The 17,884-nt window shown below is 44.4% G+C and overlaps 1 protein-coding gene across 2 annotated transcripts in view; it reads left to right on the forward strand.

Moving 5' to 3' along the window:
- Positions 1-1,044: 1,044 nt before the first annotated feature.
- The window catches only part of pax8 (paired box 8), a 148,727-nt gene continuing 131,887 nt past the window's right edge, over positions 1,045-17,884 (forward strand). For both annotated transcript variants that reach the window (XM_038785334.1, XM_038785335.1), the window contains exons 1-2: positions 1,045-1,128; positions 1,203-1,383. In XM_038785334.1, coding sequence (XP_038641262.1) covers positions 1,359-1,383 — 25 coding nt within the window. In that variant the 5' untranslated portion in view covers positions 1,045-1,128; positions 1,203-1,358. The remainder of the gene's footprint in view (positions 1,129-1,202; positions 1,384-17,884) is intronic.

Here is a 17,884-nt window from a genome sequence, read left to right on the forward strand (position 1 = left end):
TGAAGCAATTGTGCTAACCACTATGCTACCGTATGAATCTACTGTGCAATTCTGGATCACAGTTCTGATGTATCTAAGTTTTATAGAAACAAGCATACATCAATTCCAGACAGTCTCCCAAATACTCTCATTGCAAAAAGCACAATGAGATAATTGGAAACCACATAAAGTTAATTCTCTATACAAATCGTGTGTCTACCACCTCAACGTGTTCTCAAGTGGGTCTGTGAGGTACAGGAATAAGTAAAGCAGAAATAAAACTTACTTAAACCGCTCTGTCTGATTTATTTTACACTTTGAGCAATTCTGTTTTCCGTTTCTGTTGCGTCTGCCTGCTTCCTCCCACTTTTACAAATATTGCCAATATTTCAGCCTCATTTTGTGCCTGATGTGATCAACCAACAAGTGGGCAAATCATTCCTCCTGCAATGTTGCCCAATGTCGGTGCCCCTTCTACTTAAACCTCCAGTGTTAATAATCTCGTTTACTGCCCACGACAATGCATATATATTTTTGAAGAAACAAGGCGTTTACTGTCCAGTAACCCCTCTCTTATCAGTGTGATCAAGCTAATTTGGGATTGTTCCTGAGGTTTGAATGTATTTAGGATTTACGAATTGCTGTGTGATTTCAGGAATTATTCCAGTGAGCTTTTTAGTTTGCAATCGATAATAATGTTCCTCCAATTTCAATTCTCGCCCCCAGTTTGTTAAAAGGTGATCCTGCAGCCTCTCAGTGGTTGGGAACTCTATTATTGTGGAGTTCAGGGGGAAAATCTCCTCCAAACGTTCCTTCCCCCTGCGATGTTGCAGCCAATTCGGCTGCCCCGAAGGAAGGTTGAGACGTGCATGTGTCTTTAAACCTCACACTGTTGGCTGGAGGGAATCATCGGTGCATGCACCCACCCAGCCCTCCCCTCTGCCCAAATCCCAACAGCAAGGAGAGCAACCAATCCTGACTGAGCAGGCTGCTCCTGCATCTCGTCCCGTGGAGCAGGCGGAAGTTTGCAATTGGGCGCTGGGTCTGATTTGAACCCCTTTTGGAGACCGATTTCACGCCCACTGTAACAGCAAGAGACGTGGGTGTGAACTGGATTTACAGATATGAGTGGATTCGAACAGGCAGCAGGTAAATCATAACCCTAACTTCAAAAGGATCGGTCGATTCACTTGCATACCCTCTAATTTATATTCCATCTACAGATTTATACAGTGTGAGCACACTTTGTTGTTAAAACGCCCCACTGGATCTAAAGGATATTCAAGTGTGCAGCAGACCCCTGTTCAATAGCCACGTCTCTCTGTGTGATCCCTGTGGACGGCGCCTGGGACATCTTCACCTTGAAAGAGCAGCAAGGAATGTCCCATAGCACAGGACGATCAGGTACATCAACCCTCTTCCTTCAATCACAATTTTGCATTCGGCAGAAACTGTTCCCCAAATCTGCCCAGTACTGTATCTCCTTGGCGTGACCATTCCCCCGTTACTACTGCAGAGCTGCGATTCAAAATGCTTTGCAAACGAGGACCCAACAGTGCAGAACAGAAGACACACTCTTTGTGGAAATAATGCGATTTAAATGAGATTTCAAAAAAAAAAATCCAGTTCTGCTCAAAAAAGTAATCAGCAGCTGCTGTTAGATTTATTTTGGTGACATGGTGGTATGTATGGATGTGGAATAACAGCAGTGATGTTTAATTCCTGTGTTCAATTTGTACAATTGAGAAAGTTAGATTGTTTTAGGTAAAGTACAGGATCAGATTAATCTCATGTCCAGTGTGTTGCAAAGGAGGCAAATAGTGTGTTGGCCTTCATGGCGAGAGGCTTCGAGTATAGAAGCAGGGATGCCTTGGGGAGGCCACACCTGGGGAGGCCACACCTGGAGTATTGTGGGCAGTTTTGGTCCCCTTCTCTGAGGAAGGATGTTCTTGCTCTCGAGGGAGGGCAGCAAAGGCTGATTCCTGGGATGGCGGGACTGATGTATGAGGAGAGATTGAGTCGGTTACGATTATATCTGATGTCCAGTGTGATTGTGTCTGATATCCAGTGTGTGATTGTATCTGATATCCAGTGTGTGATTGTATCTGATATCCAGTGTGTGATTGTATCTGATATCCAGTGCGTGATTGTATCTGATATCCAGTGTGTGATTGTATCTGATGTCCAGTGTGTGATTGTATCTGATATCCAGTGCGTGATTGTATCTGATATCCAGTGTGTGATTGTATCTGATATCCAGTGTGTGATTGTATCTGATATCCAGTGTGTGATTGTATCTGATATCCAGTGCGTGATTGTATCTGATATCCAGTGTGTGATTGTATCTGATGTCCAGTGTGTGATTGTATCTGATATCCAGTGCGTGATTGTATCTGATGTCCAGTGTGTGATTGTATCTGATGTCCAGTGTGTGATTGTATCTGATATCCAGTGTGTGATTGTATCTGATGTCCAGTGTGTGATTGTATCTGATATCCAGTGTGTGATTGTATCTGATATCCAGTATGTGATTGTATCTGATATCCAGTGTGATTGTATCTGATATACAGTGTGTGAATGTATCTGATGTCCAGTGCGTGATTGTATCTGATATCCAGTGTGTGATTGTATCTGATATCCAGTGTGTGATTGTATCTGATATCCAGTCCGTGATTGTATCTGATGTCCAGTGTGTGATTGTATCTGATATCCAGTGTGTGATTGTATCTGATGTCCAGTCTGTGATTGTATCTGATGTGCAGTCTGTGATTGTATCTGAACCAATGTATGGCAGAGTTCTGTGTGTACTGGGTAAGATTGACTGATTCAAATGCACAATTATTATTGAGATTGAGATACAGGGAGAGTTTGTCTCTTAAAAACAATGTGTCATACCTTAAATGATGCCCAATCAGCAATAGTTTTATTACAGTCACAGATAGCGTGTCACTGTTTTATAGCAAGCAGGTACAGAGTTAGATTGACTCGTTGTATTAATTTTATTATTAAAAGGAAGCTGCAGGGTGAAATTGACTCTGATACAAATGTGTAAAGTTTCGATACTCCAGTACAAGTGGAATAATTTTATTACAGGCAGATACAGGGTCAGATTTACCAGTACAAATTAGTAATAATTTTATTGTACAAGTGTGTACAGCTGGAAATTGAGACTGAATGGTAGAAGTATGTCATAGTTTTATTAGTTAGATACAGAGATTGCCCCTGATGTCCAATCGAGTTCTTCTTACAGTCATGTGGTGTTGTTTTTAAGAGCAAGGAGTTCGTGTCGCGGCTGGTGAATTTTACATTTTGTCATAAATCGTAGCTGAAATGGAAAATCACGGGTCGAAGTCAGAAATGCGGCTGAAAGTAATGTTCAGCACAGCAAGTGGTTTTCACCCAGTGAGAATTGTGCAGCCTGGGCCCGGTGCATATGTGAGGGTCGAGAAAGGAGAGAGGGTGGGAGTCCTTGGAATGAACAATGACATTAAATGAAGTCCCAAAAAAAAAACTCCCTTGCTTTGGGGAGTCAAATTAGTTTCCACTTGCAACCAGCCTGTGTCAGATGTGCCGTTGTTTCGAGAACAACTTAAACAGAATACATGCCTCATTGGGAAACAGGTTGAACTCAAGTTTCTTTCGTTCTCGTTGAGATATTGCAGATGCAACACTGCTTAAATGATGGAAAGATAAAGAATAAACAATGATTTAGCGCCACCACGTTCTTCACCCCTGTCCATTCGCCCCTCGTTTGACCTGTAATTGATTTGTTAGTGTTGTGGGTATCAATGATTATTGTTAAAAAAAATGTGCAACAGTCACATCCCACTGCATGTGTCAATTGCCACGATAAAAGTCTTGTAAACTGACATCTGAAATCGTGTGAATTTCACCAGATATTGAAATCTGATATTGTGCATTCCAACACAGGCTACAGAATCTGCAGAATTTGTAAGATTTCCCTGGCTTTATTAATGACGACAAAGAATCTCAGTTGAAGGCAATTAAGAAACTTAATAATTATGAATTGTTAATAATCAGCTCCCTTCCCCTGGGCAATTGGAGTTCTGTTGTAACTGAAGTTAACGTTAGAAATTGATGCTTCAAAAGCCACTCAGAATGTATTCTGTTCCACACAGGCACCGTTTTGGTCGGAAATCCATAATGGATTAAAACGAAAGTGGACATGTAGGGGCAATAAGAGCTCAAACCTATCTTCCAACGGGTGGAACAGGTTCCCGCTGTGAATCAGCTCCGTCTCCTCATATTTGAACTATTAAATTGGTTCTTCTATGGATTCTGGTGGCCATAGAAGTGGTTCAAACATGGGACAGAATAACTGAACGGTGCCTGTAAATACAAATATCTGATGTGTCCACATTAATAGAAACATCATATGTCGATATTAAATACACGCTGATTTATTATTCGTACAACAACAGGTTAACATTGCTCCAGGTCGAATCAGACCCTGTCACATGGAGTACATGAAAATGAATCAACGATTTTGCATTCTTAAACCTTGTTAAAAGTTGTCTCGTTTTCTTTTTGCCGAATTGCCAACAGAAATATTCATTTGCTGGCATGGTTTTGTCTTGTTTTTTTATTTAAAAAAATTATTTTGAATGTGAGTTTGCAATGGAAATTTGTAAACAAGCAACGATATCTCGGGTTCCAAAGTGCAAATATTCAAAGAAAATCAAATTGGAGGGCGGGTGGTGGGTGGGCACATTGTGTGTCCAGTTTGAACCCCGCTGTATCACAGCCCAGTCGAAGGGATCATTTCAAATTCTCAGGGAAGGCAATGCAGCCTTTTCAGGTAGATATCTTCGGGTACAGATATCTTCTGTGTACTTCTGTGGAATTTGAAGTCTGTGTGAATGTTGTTGGGGGGGGGGGGGGGGGGGGGTTAAATATGCCTGTTCCAAACACGGTAGGAAGGGGCAGATGGAGGGGGTATTTGAAATGCAGTTCAGAACATCAATCGAATTGCCTGGATTGATTTAGGATGTTTGCAATCCTTTTCCCGGACACCAATTCTGCTGATTGGGGATTGAGTTGCAAGTCGGGTTAGAATTTTCCCTTTAACTGTAATTAATGCTCATTTTGAGATGCACATTTTTTTTCTAATTGTACATGGGTTTGATTGCAAATGTGCCAGTGATTGGGATGTGTTTGAACTGTTCTGTAAGATTGCAATAGCTGCAGAAGCAAACTCTGGTTTTGGTATGTGTGTGTGTTAGTTCCTTTGCATAATAGCAGTTATTTGAAGAAAGTGATACTAGTATTCTTTTGCACCGCGGAACTTCTAAGCGGACATTAACTGTGTTGTTTAGAAAAAAGCAACTGTTAATTTACTGATTCGCCCTTAATTTTGTTCCAATTTCCAACGGGGTTAGAATGTCAGTGTTTTCTGCCCATTTTGAAATCTGTTCTTCTGGAGGTAATCCAGCCAAGTTTGCGTCGAGTCGTCTCCCCTATTTGTGACTGGCAGCTTCTGGACAGGTTTTGTAACATTGGGACGTTGCCCGACTGTGCAACTGAATTTTAAAGGCGACATTTCACCTCTAAACAGCAACTGGCCGGTGCAAAAACAGGAATTGAAATTAATGTTAGCAATGGGAAATAGACGAGGTTATAAACTAACTGTGAACGGGAGAACAACTGAAAGTATATTCGTTAGAACCCAGGAAATATTCTAAGAGATCATCTTGAAAATGATGTTCTCTCCATTGTGAGAGTAGCATATTCGCTTCATCTACTACAATGGATCATCTACTACTAATATTGGACGCTGTAAATATGTAGTATATAATAATCCACCCTTCTTTATACCAATTTTCACAGTAACTTCATCGCAGTGTTGATACTTGTGACAATAAAGATTATAACAATTATTATTAAGGTGGAAATTAATGTACAACGTTGACCTCTGGTTGGAATAAATATTTGTGGATTGTGTATCACTATAGAACAGTGATGGATTATCCAACAAGATAATATTATGTTGAATATTGTCATCTCGTATTTGGAGAACATATTGGGTTAGTTCTCATGACTGAGAACTTGGGATACAACGTTAATACAAACGATATATTAACAAATCATTCAGCCTCTTGAATTTGTAAGAATCTTATTTTCTTATACTATAAAGAGTGCGCCATTCGCTGGAGGGTGGAGAGAGGCTTTTGAGCAATTTTGCTTGTGCATTTTAAAGTAAATCCCAAAGATGTTCTGTATGATGAGGGAACTTTAGAGGGGTTTCACAGGACGGTGCAACATTGAGGGCCTGCACTGCGCTGTAATGTTCTATGCTCCAATCTCTGCCCATTCCTTGCTCTGTTCTCTCTCAGAGTAGCCATGATGTGCTACCCTTTAACCTGGTGTTGTCAGACTTCTTACTGTGCTCTCTCACAGTGTCAGTGCTAAGCTCCACTTTATATGTGCAACTTCATTGCAGTTAATGTAATGAAATGAAAATCACTTGTGAAATCACCTGTGAAAAGCCCCTAGTCGCTACATTCTGTCGCCTGTTCGGGGAGGCTGGTACGGGAATTGAACCGTGCTGCTGGCCTGCCTTGGTCTGCTTTAAAAGCCAGCGCTTTAGCCCAGTGTGCTAAACCAGCTCCTTTGTAAGCCTACTTGTGACAATAAAGATTATGATAGGCTGCCTTCCCTCACTGCAATTCTCTCTATGGAAGACAAAAGAAGCATGCAGGGATTTGGGAGATGTTAGTATATCTAAACCCATTTCAACCGCCCAGCAAAAATGCTCCCACCTCAGAGGCTGGATCCGAGTGTGTGTGACTCCAGCTTTTCTAAGAATCCCTTAGCAGAAAGTCCCTCAACCCCTGCTTTTCCATTTTCATTTGCAACGCAGTAAAGTTTGGAGAAAAGGTTATTTCCACGTTTATTTACATTTGACCGAAGAATTATGTCTGTCTGCAAGACAGACATCACCTGCAACCTCACTGAAATAGAATGAAAGTGTGTGTTTCGAGTTTGGTAACAGGAACATTTTGACTTACCTACTATATATCTAGCTATCTGTATGTATGTTTATTCCGAGGCAATGAAAATACTTTTTTTTAAATTTAGAGTACCCAATTCATTTTTTTTCAATTGAGGGGCAATTTAGCCTGGCCGATTCACCTACTCGGCATATCTTTTGGGTTGTGGGGGGGGCAAAACCCACGCAAACAAGTGGGGAGAATGAGCAAACTCCACACGGACAGTGACCCAGAATCGAACCTGGGGCAGCAGGGTAGCATGGTGGTTAGCATAAATGCTTCACAGCTCCAGGGTCCCAGGTTCGATTCCCGGCTGGGTCACTGTCTGTGTGGAGTCTGCACATCCTCCCCGTGTGTGCGTGGGTTTCCTCCGGGTGCTCCGGTTTCCTCCCACAGTCCAAAGATGTGCGGGTTAGGTGGATTGGCCAGGCTAAATTGCCCTTAGTGTCCTAATAAAAGTAAGGTTAAGGGGGGGGTTGTTGGGTTATGGGTATAGGGTGGATACGTGGGTTTGAGTAGGGTGATCATGGCTCGGCACAACATTGAGGGCCGAAGGGCCTGTTCTGTGCTGTACTGTTCTATGTTCTATGAACCTGGGACCTCGGCGCCGTGAGGCAGCAGGGCTAACCCACTGCGCCACCGTGCTGCCCTGGCAATGAAAATACTTGACGTTCTCAGCAGGTCTGACAGCATCTGTGGAGAGAGAAGGGAGCTCACGTTGCTGGATGATTCTGTCAAAGATTTATTCTGGGTAATCCAAATTCTAAGAGATAGAATGAGTAGTGAAGTCATGTACAGTCCCTGTCGCCTCTATTTTCAGCTCATTGGAGAACCACACATGCAGCAAGGGATGAGTATGAGTTGAAACAAAGAGATGGTAGGTGTATGGAGTGGGCAGGAAGTTTTATTATTGTTGGTGGCTGATTCAGTGTTATCCCCAGGGGAGACTCTCTTTATTCATACCGCCTCCTGTTGTGCGTGCCTCCCTCCCCTCCCTGGCTCTGGTTTCTTCGCGAGGCCTCTGATTTCTCGACCTTGTATTGGGACAACTGACAAGAAGCCGGTCAAGCCGAGCCTTTTATTTTCGTTTAATTTCCGCCCAGCGATTGAAATGGAAATCAGAGCGAGCTGCCCAAGAATGGGTTAACGAGGTGTCCAGCGAAGCAGACAGGAAGCAAATCTATCAAAGTGAGAGTAATTAGAAAAAGAAAATAGCAGTGGGGTGGGGGTCGTGAGCAAAGAGAAACCGATAGATTTGGAGGGAACACACAGAGGAATGGATAAAACAACAGCAAACAAACACAGAGAGAATTGGACCGATAAAAATGCCAGACAAAGGCAAACCATAAACAGTGAAAGAAAATTGAAGATGGAAAACACATATGTACATGGAAAATAAAATCCGAGATCCGGTCAGCGTGGATGCAGCCAACACAGAAGGTTGGCCAGGGCTAGAAAAGTGTGGCTACCGGGATAAATTGGGGTTATTTTCTTTGAAACAAAGAAGGGGGTGACTGGATTGAGGTGTGCAAAATGATGAGGGGAAGAGATGGAGTGGATTGGATGATTTGTTTCCCGTGGCGGAGAATTCTAGAAGCCGGGGGACATCGATCGATGATAAGGGCAGCACGGTAGCATTGTGGATAGCACAGTGGCTTCACAGCTCCAGGGTCCCGGGTTCGATTCCCGGCTTGGGTCACTGCCTGTGCGGAGTCTGTACGTCCTCCCCGTGTGTGCGTGGGTTTTCGTCCGGGTGCTCCGGTTTCCTCCCACAGTCCAAAGATGTGCAGGTTAGGTGGATTGGCCAGGCTAAATTGCCCTTAGTGTCCAAAATTGCCCTCAGTGTTGGGTGGGGTTACTGGGTTATGGGGATAAGGTGGAGGTGTTGACCTTGGGTAGGGTGCTCTTTCCAAGAGCCGGTGCAGACTCGATGGGCCGAGTGGCCTCCTTCTGCACTATAAATTCTATGATCTAAGAGGCAGAAGGTGTAGTGATGACATGAGGAAGAATTTTTAGCAGTGGGAGTCTGGAATTCACTGCCCGGTTTGAGGGTGAAAACAGACCATAACCCCTTATAAAATGTACCTTAAGTGCTGTCAGCTACAGGGCGGTGTGCCGGGGGAAGAAGGTGGCATTAGAAAGGGCACATGGGTGCCGCGGGCTGGCATTGACACAATGGACCAAATGGCCTTCTTCTGTGCTGTAACTTCGATGGTTCTAAGTAGGCCATTCAGTCTATCGTGCCCGTACTAGCTCTGTTTCCAATATTTCTCCCTTCATTCAGTTCACCTTCGAGAGTAATTGTTGAAACACCCCTTTCGGCAAATCAGAACTCACTAGGTACATGTCCCCCCGCTTATCTTCCTTGAGCTCTTATGCCTCCTCTGGTTATCGAGGCTTTGTCATCGGAAACAGTTTCTCCTGAATTAGTCGATCAAAGCCTCAGTAGAGAAGCATAGAATCTTACATTTAAAGTCTTTATTGAAATGAAATGAAAAAGGAAAATGGCTTATTGTCACAAGTAGGCTTCAAATGAAGTTACTGTGAAAAGCCCCTAGTCGCCACATTCCGGCGCCTGTTCGAGGAGGCTGGTACGGGAATTGAACCGTGCTGCTGGCCTATTTGATCTGCTTTCAAAGCCAGCGATTTAGCCCAGTGCTAAACCAGCCCCAGCTATTTGGCTCATTACGGGCAGCACGGTAGCATGGTGGTTAGCATAAATGCTTCACAGATCCAGGGTCCCAGGTTCGATTCCCGGCTGGGTCACTGTCTGTGTGGAGTCTGCACGTCCTCCCCGTGTGTGCGTGGGTTTCCTCCGGGTGCTCCGGTTTCCTCCCACAGTCCAAAGATGTGCGGGTTAGGTGGATTGGCCAGGCTAAATTGCCCGTAGTGTCCTAAAAAAAAAAGTAAGGTTAAGGGGGGGGTTGTTGGGTTACGGGTATAGGGTGGATACGTGGGTTTGAGTGGGGTGATCATTGCTCGGCACAACATTGAGGGCCGAAGAGCCTGTTCTGTGCTGTACTGTTCTGTGTTCTGTATGTAGTAAATACAGCCGATTCTTATAAAATACGTATTATTATTCCAGTAGATCATTTGCATACTAATCTTTCAGCATCTCCCATATTATTTGGGGTCACCATAATGTTGGTTGGTGCTTCTCTTATCTCCCATCATTAACCTCACGGTGGCACAGTGGGTTAGCACTGCTGCCTCACGGCGCCGAGGTCCCAGGTTCGATCCCGGCCCTGGGTCACTGTCCGTGTGGAGTTTGCACATTCTCCCCATGTTTGTGTGGGTTTGCCCCCACAACCCAAAGATGTGCAGGGTAGGTGGATTGAATACACTAATTTGCCCCTTAATTGGAAACAAATGAATTGGGTGCGCTAAATTTATATTTAAAAGAAACCTCTCCGCTCCCCGCCCCATTCCACTTCCATTCCCGTTGTGTTTCCTCTCTCTCGTCACCTCATCTTTCCACCTGGTCTTAGGCCTTGTTCTCCTTGCTGGCAATTCCATCGCTATCACTGACCTCATCACATTTCCCCTCTGTCTCACTCGCTACAAAAATGACCATTTCACTGCAATCTCTTGAAACCATAGCAAAGTCACGACAGAGAAAGAGCCCATTGTCCCTATGCTGGCCAAAAGAGAGAATGAAGACGTTAGCCTCTCACCTTAAGCCCACTTTCAGGTACATGGTCCTGAAGGTTATAGTACTTCAGAAGCAGATCCAGGAAGCTTTTCAATAGTTTTGGAGAATGTGCAAACGTGGAGAATGTGCAAACTCCACACGGACAGTGACCCAGAGCCGGGATCGAACCTGGGACCTCAGCGCCGTGAGGCATGAGTACTAACCACTGCGCCACTGTCACGCTGATGCTACCACAATCTTGATTTGCTGATATAGCGGTTCCTGATCTTGTCATTCCTTGTTACGCCACACATTCCCACCTCAGTACCTACATCTCATTATTATCCAGTCTTGCTCCTCACTTCTTAACGATGTCCAAGTTTCTGCACTCTATCACATGGCTGGTCTTGCAACTGCTTTGCTGATTCCTTCTTTCAGGTTTCTATTACCGAACACTCCATTTCACCTCTTCCAAATGACTCCAACCAGAGCTAATCCAATGCTTACTTTCCACCCATACTTCTAACTCATCCCACCACTGACCCCCAGTGCTTGAATCTCCAAGTCTTCACCAATAATCTTTCCAATTCCACTCCAACTCTCATCCCCGACAGGCCATTTTATGGTCTACTGATCTTATGAGGGCAGCACGGTAGCATTGTGGATAGCATAATTGCTTCACAGCTCCAGGGTCCCAGGTTCGATTCCGGCTTGGGTCACTGCCTGTGCAGAGTCTGCACGTTCTCTCCTGTGTGTGCGCGTTGGTTTCCTCCGGGTGCTCTGGTTTCCTCCCACAGTCCAAAGATGTGCAGGTTAGGTGGATTGGCCATTCTAAATTGCCCTTTGTGTCCAAAATTTCCCTTAGTGTTGGGTGGGGTTACTGGGTTGTGGGGATAGGGTGGTGGTGTTGACCTTGGGTAGGGTGCTCTTTCCAAGAGCCGGTGCAGACTCGATGGGCCGAGTGGCCTCCTTCTGCACTGTCACATCTCGACCTTCCAGCACTTGGCTCCAGTTCTCCATATACTCAGTCACCTTCTTTCTCATCAACCCTCCAACGTAGCTTAATGTTGGCGGAAAGCAGGATTGACAATGGCCCTTTCCATCTCACTTTCTCAGTTAGAATATCCACGACAATCAGGAAGAGCAAGGAGTGCAGTGAAAATGAAATGAAATGAAATGAAAATCGCTTATTGTCACAAGTCGGCTTCAAATGGAGTTACTGTGAAAAGCTCCTAGTCGCCACATTCCGCCGCCTGTTCGGGGAGGCTGGTACGGGAACTGAACCGTGCAGCTGGCCTGCCTGGGTCTGCTTTCAAAGCCAGCGATTTAGCCCTGTGCTAAACCAGCCCCTGCAGTGCCAATCCTTGCTGCATTCCAACTTGAATTTTGAAGCTCGCACTTCCCACACCGCTTGTCAACTTTTAGATAGATAGATAGAGAATAGATAGAGAAATACAGCACAGAACAGGCCCTTCGGCCCACGATGTTGCGCCGAACTTTTGTCCTAGGTTAATCATAGAATTTTGGACAATTTGTCATGGCCAATCCACCCAACCTGCACATCTTTGGACTGTGGGAGGAAACCGGAGTACCCGGAGGAAACCCACGCAGTCACGGGGAGGATGTGCAGACTCCACACAGACAGTGACCCAAGTCGAAATCGAACTTGGGACCCTGGAGCTGTGAAGCAATTGTGCTATCCACAATGCTACCGTGCTGCCCTTAAGAAGTTAACCTACACTCCCTTATTCTACCCTAATCCAAGTACCTATCCAATAGCCGTTTGAAGGTCCATAAATTTTCCGACTCAACTACTACCACAGGCAGTGCATTCCATGCCCCCACTACTCTCTGGGTAAAGAACCTACCTCTGACATCCCCTCTATATCTTCCACCATTTATCTTAAATTTATGTCCCCTTGTAATGGTGTGTTCCACCCGGGGAAAAAGTCTCTGACTATCTACTCTATCTATTCCCCTGATCATCTTATAAACCTCTATCAAGTCGCCCCTCATCCTTCTCCGTTCCAATGAGAAAAGGCCCAGCACCCTCAATCTTTCCTCGTATGACCTACTCTCCATTCCAGGCAACATCCTGGTAAATCTCCTCTGCACCTTTTCCAAAGCTTCCACATCCTTCCTAAAATGAGGTGACCAGAACTGCACACAGTACTCCAAATGTGGCCTGACCAAGGTTTTGTACAGCTGCATCATCACCTCACGGCTCTTAAATTCAATCCCTCTGCTAATGAACGCTAGCACACCATAGGCCTTCTTCACAGCTCTATCCACTTGAGTGGCAACTTTCAAAGAACAATGAACATAGACCCCAAGATCTCTCTGCTCCTCCACATTGCCAAGAACCCTACCATTAACCCTGTATTCCGCATTCAGATTTGTCCTTCCAAAATGGACAACCTCACACTTGTCAGGGTTAAACTCCATCTGCCACTTCTCAGCCCAGCTCTGCATTCTATCTATGTCTCTTTGAAGCCGACAACAGCCCTCCTCACTATCCACAACTCCACCAATCTTCGTATCATCTGCAAATTTACTGACCCACCCTTCAACTCCCTCATCCAAGTCTCCCCCTCGCAGTTTCCCCCTCGAACTACCTTTTCCGGAAGGAGCTGTAATCCCACTACTATTTAAAGAGAAGGAGCAATCAGGTGTTATGGGCCAGGGTTTAGAGAACCCCAAAGTGTATCATGGAGTTCCCCAGACTCACAACTTTAATAGATTTTGGACTGGGGAGCACACGGCCCACTCTACAGGTGTGGTACAGCAGAAATGGAAAAGTATTCTTTAAAGCAAAACAATGTTTATTCCATAAACTCAAATTAACCTTTTTAAAACATACAGTGAACATCTTAGCAACCATTAATTCAAATACAACTCCCAAAGAAGACAACACTAAGTAATCCTTTAAGTTTTCCTTTTAAAATCCATACGACTTAAAACACCTTTTACCAGAAGCACCAGGTTAAAGTCACGACTGTTACTAGTTTTAAATCACTAGGATCTATTAACAGTCTTTAGGTTACAGAGAGAGATTCTACACCTTCTGGCTGTGACTGCAGCTCTCCAGCTCTGAAAACGAAACAAAAACACACCCTGCAGCAAACAGCCTAAAACGAAAGGAAAAAGCTGACATACAGCCCAGCTCCACCCACTCTCTGACATCACTGCAGTAGTAAACACCCATTTCTTAAAGGTACTCTCACTACAGATATTTATATACATACCCATTTATAAACACCCATTTCTTAAAGGTACTCTCACTACAGATATTTATATACATACCCATTTATAAACACCCATTTCTTAAAGGTACTCCCACTACAGATATTTATATACACACCCATTTATAAACACCCATTTCTTAAAGGTACTCCCACTACAGATATTTATATACACACCCATTTATAAACACCCATATCTTAAAGGTACACTCACTACAGATATTTATATACACATCCATTTATAAACACCCATTTCTTAAAGGTACTCTCACATGACACAGGTCTCTCAATGCACTGAGTGCTGGGAAAGGGGTGAGACCAAATTGCTGTTTGATGGCTGACGAAGAGACGATGGGCCGAATGGCCTCTTTCTGTGCTGTAACACTTTATGACTCCAAGCTTAATCTCAAACAATTTAACAAATCTCGTGATGCCCTGGAGTCAAACCTTGTACACAGCCAGGAATGGCTTCTGGCTCACACTGTTTCACAAATCCTTTGCTGGATCACAAGAGAAATCAACTCACCTTGCTTCCGAGCACCTTTTCATAATGTTACAAATACATTTAAGTTCCTTAATTCGCCCCTTGATTTATTTTCGGCAGTTTCGGTCTCCTAATTTGAACAAAGAAAAGTGCAGCACAGGAACAGGCCCTTCGGCCCTCCAAGCCTGCGCCCACCATGCTGCCCGTCTAAACTAAAATCTTCTGCACTTCCTGGGTCCGTATCCCTCTATTCCCATCCTATTCATAGATCATAGAATTTACAGTGTAGAAGGAGGCCATTCAGCCCATCGAGTCTGCACCGGCTCCTGGAAAGAGCACCCTACCCAAGGTCAACACCTCCACCATATCCCAATAACCCAGTAACCCCACCCAACACTAAGGGCAATCTTGGACACTAAGGGCAATTTATCATGGCCAATCCACCTAACCTGCACATCTTTGGACTGTGGGAGGAAACCGGAGCACCCGGAGGAAACCCACACACACACAGGGAGGATGTGCAGACTCTGCACAGACAGTGACCCAAGCCGGAATCGAACCTGGGACCCTGGAGCTGTGAAGCGATTGTGCTATCCACAATGCTACCGTGCTGCCCTGTATTTGTCAAGGTGCCCCTTAAATGTCACTATCATCCCTGCATCCACCACCTCCTCCGGCAGCGAGTTCCAGGCACCCACTACCCTCTGTGTAAAAAGACTTACCTCATGTATCTCCTCTAAACCTTGCCCCTTGCACCTTAAACCTATGCCCCCTAGTAATTGACCCCTCTACCCTGGGAAAAAGCCTCTGTTTATCCACTCTGTCTAAAATTGCCCTTAGTGTTGGGTGGGGTTACTGGGTTATGGGGATAGGGTGGAGGTGTTAACCTTGGGTAGGGTGCTCTTTCCAGGAGCTGGTGCAGACTTGATGGGCCAAATGGCCTCCTTCTGCACTGTAAATTCTATGAAATTCACTGTATATTCCCTACCTGCATTAGACCTTCCAAAATGCATTACCTCACATTTGTCCGGATTAAACTCCATCTGCCATCTCTCTGCCCAAGTCTCCAAATGATCTAAATCCTGCTCTATCCTCTGACAGTCCTTGAGGAAGAACATTCTTGTCCAGCGAATGTTCCCCAGACTAATTCCCGGGATGGCAGGACTGACATATGAAGAAAAACGTGGATCGACTGGACTTGTACTCAGTGGAGTTTAGAAGAATGAGAGGGGATGTCACAGAAACATAAAATACTGATGGGACTGTAAGGCTGGTGCAGGAAGAATGTCCCGATGTTGGGAACGTCCAGAACTAGGGGCCACAGCCTAAGAATAAGGGTTAAGCCATTCAGGACTGAGATGAGGAAGGACATCTTCTCTCAGAGAGTTGTGAACTTGTGGAATTTTCTACCTTAGAAAGCTGTTATAGAACACAGAACATTACAGCACAGTACAGGCCCTTCGGCCCTTGATGTTGCGCCGTCCTGTGAAACCCCTCTAAAGTCCCTCTACATTATTCCCTTATCGTCCATATGCCTATCCAATGACCATTTGAATGCGTTTAATGTTGGCGAGTCCACTACTGTTGCAGGCAGGGCATTCCACGCCTTTACTACTCTCTGAGTAAAGAACCTACCTCTGACATCTGTCCTATATCTATCTCCCCTCAATTTAAAGCTACATCCCCTCGTGCTAGACATCACCATCCGAGGAAAAAGGCTCTTACTGTCCACCCTATCGCATCCTTTGATCATCTTGTATGCTGGTTCGCTGGATATATTCAAGAGTGTTATGGCCCAGGGTTTAGAGAACCCCAAAGTGTATCATGGAATTCACCTGACTCACAACTTTTAATAGATTGTGGTATGGGGAGCACACGGCCCACTCTACAGGTGTGGTACAGCAGAAAATGGACCAGTGTTTTTTTTAAATACAAAACAATGTTTATTCCATGAACTCTCGTTAACCTTTTTAAAACAAACAGTGAATATCTTAGAAACCAACCAATCAAATACACCCCCAAAGAATACAACACTAAATAGCCTATATGCTGTCCTTTTAACATCCAAAAGACTTAACAAACCTTCAAACAGGAGCACGTTAGATTTATAATCAATACTGAAAACATTTATAATTCTCCTGAATTCACAAATGATTCACAGATAGTCTTAGGATGGCAGAGATCGCAGCAGTGCAGCTCACTTTTAAATTCAGATTCAGCTCACTGAAAAACACAGACACACCCAAGCTCTTTCTCAAACTGAAACTGACGCTCAGCTCCACCCGTACTCTGACATCACTCCAGTAGCATGAGCAGCTTCATTTCGTAAAGGTACATTTCTTAAACACCCACTTCTTAAAGGACGTGGCCCTTATGGCTAAAGGGATCAAGGGATAGGGAGAGAAAGCGGAAGTGGATTTGCATGATCAGCCATGATCAGATTGAATGGTGGTGCAGACTCGAAGGGCCGAATGGCCTAATCCTGCACCTATTTTCCATGGACCTACAGTTCTGGCCATCATATTATTAAAAAGAGGCACTGGAGTCGGTAAAGAGAAAATCATAAGAACATAAGAACTAGGAACAGGGGTCGGCCATCTGGCCCCTCGAGCCTGCTCCGCTATTCAATGAGATCATGGCTGATCTTTTGTGGACTCAGCTCCACTTTCCTGCCCAAACAACATAACCCTTAATCCCTTTATTCTTCAAAAAAACGATCTATCTTTATCTTAAAAACATTTAATGAAGGAGCCTCAACTGCTTCACTGAGCAAGGAATTCCATAGATTCATAACCCTTTGGGTGAAGAAGTTCCTCCTAAACTCAATCCTAAATCTACTTCCCCTTATTTTGAGGCTATGCCCCCCTAGTTCTGCTTTCACCCGCCAGTGGAAACAACCTGTCCGCGTCTATCCTATTTATTCCCTTCATAATTTTATATGTTTCTATAAGATCCCCCCTCATCCTTCTAAATTCCAATGAGTACAGTCCCAGTATATCGACAAGGACGATCCCAGAAATGTGTGGGTTCACACAAAGGATTGACAGGTCCACTGAGACAGCTGAGGGCGGGAACGGAATTGGGATCTTTAAAATTCTGAAAGCTTTTTGATGGAGTGAACGCAGAGAGAATGTTTCAGTCACCGGGAAATCCGAAGCAAAATGAAGAAGAAAATTCTTCACTCAGAGATTGAGGAGAATGTAGAACTCATGACCACAGGAATGATAAGTGATTAATATAGATGTATTTAAGAGGAAATCCAGTCATTTCGAACCAGCTGGACATATCAGCAGGGGCCTTAATATCATGAGTGGATGGCAGCACTTGACGCTCGACTCTACCTCCTCAAGGGAGTTTTGACAAAGAATCATCCCGACTCGAAACGTTAGCTCCCTTCTCTCTCCACAGATGCTGTCAGACCTGCTGAGATTGTCCAGTTGTTTCTGTTTTAGTTTCAGAGTCCTGCATCCACATTAATTTATTGCTACCTCCTAAAGGACTCACGTTGATTCAACCATTCAGAGAGACCTTAATATCA

The sequence above is a fragment of the Scyliorhinus canicula genome, chromosome 26 (genome assembly GCF_902713615.1).
Source record: "Scyliorhinus canicula chromosome 26, sScyCan1.1, whole genome shotgun sequence".
NCBI lineage: Eukaryota > Metazoa > Chordata > Chondrichthyes > Carcharhiniformes > Scyliorhinidae > Scyliorhinus > Scyliorhinus canicula.